The sequence below is a fragment of the Carassius carassius genome, chromosome 1 (genome assembly GCF_963082965.1).
Source record: "Carassius carassius chromosome 1, fCarCar2.1, whole genome shotgun sequence".
In the NCBI taxonomy this organism is placed as follows: domain Eukaryota; kingdom Metazoa; phylum Chordata; class Actinopteri; order Cypriniformes; family Cyprinidae; genus Carassius; species Carassius carassius.
The window spans coordinates 48,332,774-48,344,281 of record NC_081755.1 but is presented as its reverse complement, the minus strand read 5'-3'; the positions used below and the strand labels follow the sequence as shown (position 1 = coordinate 48,344,281).

The following is an 11,508-nucleotide window of genomic DNA, read 5'->3' as shown; positions in this document are numbered from 1 at the left end:
TGTTTCCATTCACTGACTCATCTATGATGATCATAAAACCATCAGCGAGTGTTAAACTGTGTTTTTATGGATGCAGCAGTAAAAGACAGCATATGCTGCATACATGATCAAACACACACTCACCTTTGCGATGTCGTACATGACAGAGATCTTAAACTCCAGATCCATAAAACTCTCATCAGGATACGAGATCTTATCGTTCAGCACATACTAAAGAAACACACACGCATACACAAATGAGAGTCATGTGAGGAAGGATGGGATGGTTCAGTCAGTGATTTATGAGTCTGATGATTGTTTTACCCGCAGTGATCCTCTCTCGCAGAACTCAAACACCCCGAAAACACCACAGTCAAACTTCGCTGTCCCGTAAAACTTCGTCAGATTATAATAGTCAATACGCAACAACTGAGAGAAAAAGAAACAAGGTTTGTTACAAATATATAGGTGGCCATATTATGTGCAAAACAAAATAACTGAGCAAATCTCACACACACACATATACATATATACACATAGACATACACACACACTGCCCACTTTATTAGATACACCTTGCTAGTACCGGGTTGGACCCCATTTTGCCTTCAGAACTGCTTTAATTCTTTGTCGTATGAATTCAACAAAGTTTTTAGAAACCTTCCTCCGAGATTTTGGTCTCTTTTGACATGATAGCATCACGAAGTTTCTGCAGATTTGTCGGCTGCACATCCATGATGTGAATCTCCCGTTCCAGCTCATCCCAAAGCTGCTCTGTTGGATTGAGATCTAGTGACTGTGGAGGCCATTTGATTAAAGTGAACTCATATTCATGTTTTAGAAACCAGTCTGAGATGATTTGAGCTTTGTGACATGGTGCATTATCCTGCTGGAAGTATTCATCAGAGGATGGGTTCACTGTAGTCATAAAGGGATGGACATGGTCAGTAACAATACTCAGGTAGGCCTTGGTGTTTAAACAATGCTCAGTTGGTACTAAGAGTCCCAAAGCGTGCCAAGAAAATATCCCCCACACCATTACACCAACACCACCAGTCTGAACCGCTGAGGCAGGATGGATGCATGCTTTTATGTTCTTTATGCTAAATTCTGACCTTAACATCTGAATGTCGCAGCAGAAATTGAGACTCATCAGACCAGGCAACATTTTTCAAATCCTCTGTTGTCCACTTTTGGTGAGCCTGTGTGAATTGTAGCCTCTGTTTCCTGTTCTTAGCTGTGTGATCTTCTGCTGCTGTAGCCCATCTGCATCAGGGTTTGATGTGTTGTGCGTTCAGAGAAAGTATTCTGCATACCTTGGTTGTAACGAGTGGTTATTTGAGTTACTGTTGCCTTTCTATCATCTCTAACCAGTCTGCCCATTCTCCTCTGATCTCTGACATCAACAAGGCATTTTCTTCCACACAACTGCCCCTCACTGGATATTTTCTCTTTTTCTGACCATTCTCTGTAAATCCTAGAAATGGTTGTGCGTGAAAATCCCAGTAGATCAGCAGTTTTTGAAATACTCAGACCAGCCTGTCTGACACCAACAACCATTCCATATTCAAAGTCACTTAAATTCACTTCCTTCCCCATTCTGATGCTCGGTTTGAACTTCAGCATGTCGTCTTCACCACATCTAGATGCCTAAATGCATTGAGTTGTTGCCATGTGATAGCAATTTGCGTTTCCAAGCAATAGAACAGATGTAGTTAATAAAGTGGCCGGTGAGTGTGCATATATACATATATATATATATATATATATATACATACATACAGTCATTGGAAATTAGGCATAAATCTCCACCAGAGCTGTTCCTCTGAATTAAATGTTAATTTCTCTACCATAAGCCATCTCCAAAGGTGTTTCAAAGAATTTTGCAGTACACACCAGCCCAGGACCTCCACATCCAGCATCTTCACCTCCCAGATCTTTTGAGACCAGCCACCCAGACAGCTGCTGCAACAATCGGTTTGCATAACCAAATAATTTCTCCACAAAAACTGTCAGAAACCATTTCAGGGAAGCTCATCTGCATGATCATCGTCCTCTTCAGGGTCTCGACCTGACTGCAGTTCATCATCATAACCAACTTGAGTGGGCAAATGCTCACATTTAATGGCGTCTGGCACTTTAGAGAGGTGATCTCCTCACGGATGTATCCCGGTTTTCACTGTACAGAGAGATGGTAGACAGTGTGTATGGCGTTGTGTGGGTGAGCGATTTGCTGATGTCGGCATTGTGGATCGAGTGGCTCATGGTGGCGGTGGAGTTATTGTATTGGCAGGTGTATGTAATGGACAACAAACACATGCATTTTATTTATGGCATTTTGAATGCATAGAGATACCGTGATGAGATCCTGATGCCCATTGTTTTGCCATTCATCCACGACCATCACCTTGTACCTTGAGCATGTTTGGGTTGTTCTGGATCGGCGTAAACAACAGTGTGTTCCAGTTCCTGCCAATATCCAGTAACTTCACACAGCCATTGAAGAGGAGTGGACCAACATCCCACAGGCCACAATCAACAACCTGATCAACTCTATGAGAAGGAGATGTGTTGCACTGCGTAAGACAAATGGTGGTCACACCAGATACTGACTGGTTTTCGGACCCCCCAATACAGTAAAACTGCTAATTTTTGAGTGGCCTTTATTGTGGCCAGCCTAAGGCACACCTGTGCAATAATCATGCTGTCTAATCAGCATCTTGATATGCCACACCTGTGAGGTGGATGGATTATCTCAACATAGGAGAAGTGCTTACTAACACAGATTTAGACAGATTTGTGAACAATATTTGAGAGAAATAGGCCTTATGTGTACATAGAAAAGTTAGGCTCATAAGAAATTGGGGCAAAAAAAAAAGTGTTGCGTTTATAATTTTGTTTTGTATAAATATATATTATTAAACTGAAATATCAAAGTAAAATTTAGGGTTTTACAGCATTGAGTTCGATGCGTTGTTCCTCAGAGAAGTTTCCATCTGTGTTTCTCAACTCCTTCAGAATGACGGGCTGTAGAAAAAACACATGTAAACATCCATAAAATACACACACATGAGAGGACACACTAGGGGAGGTCGATCTTATATCATGATTGATCTTGAAGATGTATACAATCTATTTTTTAAGTGAATCATAGATCGTGATCTTTTATGTCTTCATAAAAAATTTTAAACTACAGCAGACATTTTTACATTTAGCTGACGCTTTTATCCAAAGCAACTTACAATTGCTATATATGTCAGAGGTCACACGCCTCTGGAGCAACTAGGGGATAAGTGTCTTGCTCAGGGACACATTGGTGTCTCACAGTGGATTCGAACCTGGGTCTCTCAGACCAAAGGCATGTGTCTTCTCCACTGCGCCAACACCAGCAGTGATTGGCTTTTACATGTATCATATATCACGTGTCTTTCATGCTTGATATAAATAATATATATGAAAAAACTGTCCAAATGTCTGTCTTGGCGTGTATTTACATGAAGACTGTATATGTCTTTAATGAACATAAACGATTGGGAAGGAAACAGATGTATGTCAGTACATTAGATTAGTGCATTCAAGACTTAAAGAGACAGCAGCCAAGTGAACCTTCTGCTGTCTGAGTCATTAATGTTAATCATAAAACAAAATACAAAGAGAAAATCACTCACTGCTTTTGACAATCAATTTATAACGAGAATCAAATTGTATACAGTAATGCATTGTTTTAAAGTTTACTGACTATTTTAACAACTGATTGTTTTAATGCAATGCTTTGTTTTTTAACCCTTAAATGCATACCTCAGGTCTTTAGCGACCCGGGACATCATTCTCTACCCTTTCCCTCCTTAGTTTTTTTAAGTTAGACATCAACTTTCTTAGTATTCCTGCTCTGACGATAACAGTGATGGTAAAATAATCTCCTCAAATTGAACCCTTTTAAGTTTAAAAAGGTAACAAAATATGCTTTATTTTATTCTTCTGTAATTGTTCTTAAAATATCAAGATATTTATTTTGCTGTTGCAGCAGTTAGAGGTCCATCCATGCTAGATATATAGGTCCGGGTCACTAAAGACCCGAAAATGTAATAATGATTTTACATTTATGCATTTAAGGGTTAAATTGTGTAAATAGATCAATCATAGGCTTGTTCCTGTCTGGATATTCTCAATAGCGAATTTCAAAATTGGGAAGATCACGATTCAGATCGTTGATCATGCTTTTGTGTTATAACATCGTGATATGATATTTTGGGAGGATAACCCCACTTAAGGACAACACACACACCTTTTTGTCGTATCGGCCCTTGTGTATCAGGACGCTGTTGTCACCTTTCTTCTCCTCATCGATCTACAACACAAACACATACAGACGTCATTCAGAGGCTGACAGACCACCTGCAGTCGTAATCATGGACAGACAGACAGACAGACAGACAGACAGATGGACGGTCGCTTTTACTGTCAGACTGATCTGGTTTCTCTCTTTGTCGTCCAGAAGAATGATGAGTGATGGATTGATGTGAGACCATTTCTTTTGATCGAAACGCACCCTCCTGTTCTGTCTGAAAACACAAACCCATGCATGTCTTAACACATCTGTGTTTAATTATTAAATTAATGCAAATCAAACATTTTATATATCATATATTTCACATATCATATGAAATATTTCATAAATATATATATATATATATATATATATATATATATATATATATTTTTTTTTTTTTTTTTTTTTATGATATTACTTCCTAAAATAGGTTTTGTTTCATTGAAGACCCCATACAGTTCTTGTGGTAACCAGTGTTGGGGGTAATGCATTACACGTAATGTGAGTTAGGTAATCAGATTACCTTTTCTAGTTACTAGTAAAGTAATTCATTACTTTTAAAGTTACAACAAAATATCGGAGTTACTTTTTCAAATAAATAACCTAAATTCTTTTGTTTTCCCATTTATTCACTGATAGCTCTCCTGTTGAGAGAAAACAGAAGTGAGTGGCTTGTTAATTTTTACTATTTACAGTTGGCAAAAAATAACCAATGAGTTTTTTATTATTAAAAACAAATAAACAAGCTTAGCCGAGATGACAAAAAGTAATCTAAAAGTTACAAAATGCATTACTTTCCATAAAAAGTCACTAAGTCACTTTTTTATTGAGTAATGCAATATTGTAATGTGTTGCTTTTAAAGGTAACTTTTTCCAACACTGGTGCTGAAATTATTTCCTTTTTCTCAAGAAAATTTGAATCACATCCAAAAGCCAATAATATTAAGTTTACAAAAAAATATCTTAAAGCTGCAGATGTGAACTAAAAGTCCCTAAGAGTTTGATTTCTCATTGCTTTGGAGATGAAATGCAACCATTTAAATTTTTTTTTACCTGTATAAGATGAAAGCGATGGCGGTAGCCATGACCACACTGATGCCAAGAACAATCATGATGATGTTCTGAGCCTCCGTCCCTGAGAAACATACATTAGTTAGCACTAGTTAACGTAATGCAGTCTGTTAGTCACATGCCATTAAATTAGCGAACGTGTCCAGTTTACCGTGAGCGCGTTTATCTCTGGGCAGCTGCGATCCTTCCCACACCAGATCGGGATGTGTGTGATTGAGCGACGTGATGTGCAGAGACGTGCTGAAGGAGAACAGCGTCTTATACTGAAGAAAAACAACAGACAACTGTCAAACCCAAACATGCTTGAAAGATACAAACAACTTCTGTGGTGTAGAATGATATCATATTTTTATATTAGGAATTTATTAATTTTGTAATTTGCATTTTTTCTTTTAATGTAAGTGAAATGTAAATCTATTTAATATGTTTTCATTATTTTAAAATTGTAAAAAAAATTATTTAGTTAGTCAATTCAAACCTTTTTGTTTATACATCCCTGGACCACTGATTTAGAAAATGCTTTTATTCAAAACAACTTACAAATGAGGGAAATGACTTATGCCGAGTTCATTGTTTTTGCATTACATCTGGGGTACCATTCATGTTCACACTGCTCGATTTTAGCCCCGATTTTTACTCGTCAACAGGTTATTTTTTCCTGTAAACAACATTCTTCTTAGTATTATTTTTATGCTATTGCATTTTTCATCACTTTGAGGGCTTTTGTATAAGAAATAGGCTCATTATAAAATACACAAAATGTTGGTTTCACTTTATAGATTTATGTATATAACATTTTCCCAGCAGAGTATATAAGGAAGCCATCTTTGTTATTGTGTGTTCGGGGAGGACTCATTTTACACAGCAGGATATTGAATCGCCATCAGGTCCAGATATTTCACAGACATCAGTGTCTCTCTCCGATCGTGTCTTTGATCATTCACACCACGTGATTGTGACTCGCGTGAACGAGCTTCGATTTGCCTCCGATTTCAGGCATTTGTTGGCAATTTCGCAAAATCTGACGGCGAGGGAAAATCGGGGCTAAAATCGTGCAGTGTGCATTCAACATAAGTGTAAAAACAAAGCCGTGCTCTAAATTTGAATAGGCCTACATATTTTAGTCACTCTGATCTTTTGAATTGGTTAACCAAAAAGATTTAGTGAGATTTAGTCGATTAACATCTCTTCATATTTCACATTGACGCCAGTATATGAGTAAGCCATTGAATTGTTTTGTACCAAAATGCAACTTTGGTTTTTATAATTAAGACAGGAATGACTCACCTGCTTTGAGCTGGTTGTATAAACCACAGACAGATTGATGTCTCTGTCTCCACTAGCATCTAATTCATAGTGTCCTCCCATACCTGAACACATACACATCGATATCACATCCAATTTATCATAATTTGTTTTGTTTTTTGTAATCACAACCAACGACCCATTTCTTTTGAACAGATGACCGAAGTGTTGAGAGGTGGATTTGATATGAGCAATAATCCAGTGTGATGATGTTTTACCTTCGAAGCTCATGTTTCTGAAAGGCTGTTTAATGATGCCATTGTTTAGATGCTGTTTCGCCTTCAGGTTTTGTCTCATCATATCACCGAAGAGAACCACGGCATCATGGTAAGCCACTACATAATCATTCAGCGCCTGTGGGATGGGAATTATCAAATGAGACAGAACAATGCGTTAAGGCCGGTTCAAACCAATAATGATATATATATAATTATAACATTGTAAAAATAGTTTCAGATTTAAGAGAATAACAGAGCTCACACCACGACTTTTAACGATAGAGAGGAACAATATAGTTGGGATCACTTTCAGAGCAATTTTTTTTACAACTGATTTACCACAAAGCATTAGTTAGGTTTCCATCCAAAGATGTGAATTAAACTTGAGCGCAAAACCAGTAATATTACTAAAACATTTGCAAATAGTGCAATTTTAATTACTTAAAACGTAAAGACTACAGATTGTTTTTATTCCACAACATTGACTATGTTAGAGAATAGGGGCCTGTTAAAACAAGTTTAACAAATAAACCAAGCTTATTTTAGTAATCGCCTAGGCCTTTAAGATGCTGCACTTACCGTTGAATTCGTCTTCCAGGACGTGTGTCTGGAGTAGTTTCTGAAGCTGTCCATGGTGACCACCAGCACATCCCGCATGTGCTCGAAGCTGGACTCGTTGGTGTGATAACCATCACTGCAAGACACCTCACAGTCAGCTGATGGAAAAAGGCTCAAGTGATCTGAGACAGGATTATGGAGATCACAGACTCACTTGTACAGGTCGATCAGGACGAAGACCACATGCGGAGGAATGGTGGTGTTTTTCTTAATGGCCAGAACATCGTCTGGTGTCCCACATAGGACAAAAACTGCAAAGCAATGGATGGATAGATGGATGGATAGGTGGATGCATAGGTACGCAGATAGATAGATTTGACTCACTGTTGCTGTGTCGGTCCTGAGCTTTCAGCTTGTCTTCCAGGTCCCCTTGGCTCCTCAGCATCTCTCTGGATATGTTGGAGGCAAACAGAGCAGACGGCGCCTCCAGAGCATTGATGTACCTGACAGACCAATGGACAGACGTCTCAGTATGTGCGTCTGTGTTGTGTCGGGTTGTCATTTACATGTTGTATTGTGAATACCAGAAGCATTCCTCCGTGTTGTCCAGTTTTTTATAGATGTACGCTGTCTTCCACGCAGGTTTCAGATTGTCGAAGGACACATTCCAGAAATGGACGAAGAACTCTGAGATTTTGCGCGCCGGAGGAAGCAGCCGGGTGAGTTTGTCCTTGTAGTCGCAGGAAAGACCGAAGCTGCCAGCTGAGATGATGGGGATAGTCAGGGTCAAGCCCACCTCCTGACTGACAGACAGACAGACAAACGGGATGTTGAAATAAAGCAATGACCTATTCATATACAGAACTGGTGTTACTTGTTTTAAAAAGTAACTATAAGGTATTTACTTGTAAATTAAAAAGTAATGTGGTAGTTTCTTGAAAAAAGTAATCCGATTTTGTAACTTGTGTTACTTGTAACGCGTTACCTTCAACACTGATCCTCATTAATTACCAATACAGTTTAATATAGACCTAGCTATACAGAAAGAAAGAAAAAAAAAGTTTAATATACATTTTGTTGTTATTGAAATTATCACCTTGGCCAGTTCTTGGCCAGTTAAGGTTAAAATACATTACTGAGTAATTCATCACTGTAATTTAATTACCTTTGCCTTGAAAAAGTAAAGGGGTTGTTCTTTTTTTTTCTGTAATTTACAGTTTTTCGAGTCACAGGTTGAAGATGTAGCTAATAAGTAGCTAGCAGTTTGTTACTTTTTAGAATACCTTTTCCAACACTGTTCTTGGCACAAATGAGCTGCTGATGATAATTGTTAGCTTAAACTAACTCAAATGTATGTACTAATTTATTCGTTTAAATATAGGTCAGTAGTCTACGTGATGTATTTTGACAGGGTTGAAATAATGCAGGTCTTTATGATATGTTTTAGGGTTAAGGCACTTCACACCAAGAACTATAACAATAAGGATAACTATGTTAGATGGAAGATAATATTCAAAATACATTCTACTTAAAAGCGTTCACTGTGAAAATCTAGCTCATGCTTTAATTTGTGTTCTGAATTTGAACGAAGCTCTTACAGGTTTGTAATGAGAATGAGCGATTATTAATGACAGCTTTTTCATTTTTGGGTGAACTATCCCTTTAAAGTCGGATGGATACTGACTGACTGTTTATGCCATTCAAGCTGGAAAAACAATCGCTCCGTTGTTATAGTTGTAGTTTTGGTGATATTACAGAGTCACAAAAACTAATACACTTATTTTGTTTTTACATGCTTGGTTGAAATGGCCTTCAGTAATAAAAAATAACTACTTGCCAAAATTGTAATCACATGCTGTATATAATATTGGGATAACATTTCAATAAAAAGTCTTTGTTTGAGTTTAACTTACTCCACCAGTTGAAATGTTGCATATGTGCAGGACGGACCCAACATCATGCATCCAAGCTCACTGCTGTTCTAACGGACAAAACAAACGGAAAATAGCATTACATTTAACCACTAATCAGCTGCGGCCTTTACCCACCCTTGATAGCACAAGTACATCATGGAGACGTCTATTTGATATCTCTATATTTACATCTGGAGGATGTATTATAATTGGAGGAGTGTTTGTTCATCTGCAATTGGATGTTTTCTTTTAGATGTCAAAAAGACGTCTATTAGATGTCTTCAAGATGTTTGATTTAGAATGCATGTAAACCTGAGATCTTACAGACGTCTGTCAGATGTTTGTACACAGCAGATGCTTTCCAGGTCAAGAGATCATTAACAGAGATCTGGCAGACGTACATGTGCTATCTGGGACACTAGCACAGGTTTAAAGCATAATGTTTCAGCGTGCCTGAGGACAGACGGCATTAATAAACCGGAACGTCCTTCACAATGTCCTTTGGCCAGATTTTTATGAAGCAGAACTCACATGCAGCGATTTGAGGATCTCCACGGCCTCACACGTACTGCTGCCACAGCCCCTGCGCCGGTAATGTGTGGTGTTAAAGCCGCTGAACAACACCTTGATCTGGAAGTCCAGGCCTTCACAAACAAAACCACCATCATGTTTGATTTCTTCTTATTCTGAATGCCTTAATGCCTTTGTTATCAGGGAATTTAAACCGATTGTATTTAGCTATTCACTGGACACTGACTCATCTGCTCCTGAGGTTGGGAGAAGAGGTCACATTAGTCTTGACTAACGCGCAATATTTAAATAACCATAGAAAATATTCGCGATTTAATCGGCTGCATCAGTTCTATTATAGCAGGTCAAAGGTCAAGGCTGATTTTGTTCCATTTAAAGTTTTAAAAGTAGTTTTAACATTTCTGAAGTATAGAGTCAGGTTTAAATTTACATTTGAAAAGGTTTAGCATCTTATAGGTCCTTATAGCTGTAGAATACATGATGCTGACTACTGCATTTAATATGTTTGTTTACTTTTATATAAATTAGCTCAACTTATCCATTAACAGATCCTAAAACTTGGATGAAGAGAATCTCTCGACCACTACCTTATTACTCTTTGCCTAGAGGACTTAAATCACAACTTTCACTGTCTTCTATTGAATTGTGTTCAATTCGATTTAACAAATAAATGATATAATACTTCATTACAGCCAAGGTATTTGTAATAGTGTATTTCTCTTTGCCTGGAGAAGTAACTCTAATTAAAGATGAATCTCTGATTTGTTTGAGTGTATCTTGTAGGACAGAATGACGCTGCAGAAATACAATGTTTTTGTCTCACCAGTGTTTGAGAGGTGGGTCACCTTTACAAGTAACTCAATTAAAAGCCCGCATGAACCCAATTGTTATTTTTCAGAACTAAACGTTCTTGAAATCTACTCACTTTCGGCCTGGTTTTTTTTATTCTCCTCTTCAACAGCCATATCCACCGTGTCCTTCACAAACTTCAGACTCCAGGGCGAGTTCTCATCCTCTAGCAGAACCACGTTTAACGTGACCGAGGAGTTTCTGCAGCTTAACACATCAAACTCAGAGACGGAGAGCACAGAACCCAGCCAGAACCAGAACAATCCCAACATCCCGTCCACAAGCGGTGTCCTTCAGAGAGACGCTGCTCAGTTTAATGCCACGGTCATTCTGCTTAATTACATCAGAAAGATCAGCTCTATCCTCCAACAACACCGTCCACATGACATCTCTGAAAAGACATCATACACTGACTGCAGCCAGGGTTTTCTGCGCTTGTGTTTTTACAGGAACCTGAAGAGGAAATGCGCACTCAGGTGTGTCTCTGCGTGTTAATGAACAACCGAAGGTGAACAAACAAAATCAGCCTGATCTGAGAGAGACAGAGAGAGAGAGAAAAAAGCTTCATCCCTCTAGTTTTAATCCGAGGTGACATCTGATCGTATCAGTGAGCTTTATGTAGGTCCATCAGCAGCAATTACAATCAATAAAATCCAAATCTCTCTCAAAATGCCCCGTAAACATCAAACCACCTGGTTCCACACAACAGGTGGTTTTTGTCCAATAAATCTCTGTGTCTGCTGCTCACAGAATG

The 11,508-nt window shown here is 38.3% G+C and overlaps 1 protein-coding gene across 1 annotated transcript in view; it reads right to left on the bottom strand.

Moving 5' to 3' along the window:
- Window positions 1–11,241, bottom strand: part of gucy2ca (guanylate cyclase 2Ca) — an 18,127-nt gene extending 6,886 nt beyond the window's left edge. The window contains exons 1-16 of the mRNA XM_059562680.1: window positions 10,831–11,241; window positions 9,906–10,018; window positions 9,375–9,442; window positions 8,046–8,264; window positions 7,846–7,964; window positions 7,676–7,772; window positions 7,483–7,597; window positions 6,904–7,039; window positions 6,668–6,750; window positions 5,532–5,643; window positions 5,363–5,444; window positions 4,439–4,541; window positions 4,265–4,327; window positions 2,935–3,006; window positions 304–408; window positions 124–210 (exon numbers count right to left, since the gene is read on the bottom strand). Of these exons, the coding sequence (XP_059418663.1) occupies window positions 124–210; window positions 304–408; window positions 2,935–3,006; window positions 4,265–4,327; window positions 4,439–4,541; window positions 5,363–5,444; window positions 5,532–5,643; window positions 6,668–6,750; window positions 6,904–7,039; window positions 7,483–7,597; window positions 7,676–7,772; window positions 7,846–7,964; window positions 8,046–8,264; window positions 9,375–9,442; window positions 9,906–10,018; window positions 10,831–11,026 (1,770 nt within the window). The 5' untranslated portion in view covers window positions 11,027–11,241. The remainder of the gene's footprint in view (window positions 1–123; window positions 211–303; window positions 409–2,934; window positions 3,007–4,264; window positions 4,328–4,438; window positions 4,542–5,362; window positions 5,445–5,531; window positions 5,644–6,667; window positions 6,751–6,903; window positions 7,040–7,482; window positions 7,598–7,675; window positions 7,773–7,845; window positions 7,965–8,045; window positions 8,265–9,374; window positions 9,443–9,905; window positions 10,019–10,830) is intronic.
- Window positions 11,242–11,508: the final 267 nt, after the last annotated feature.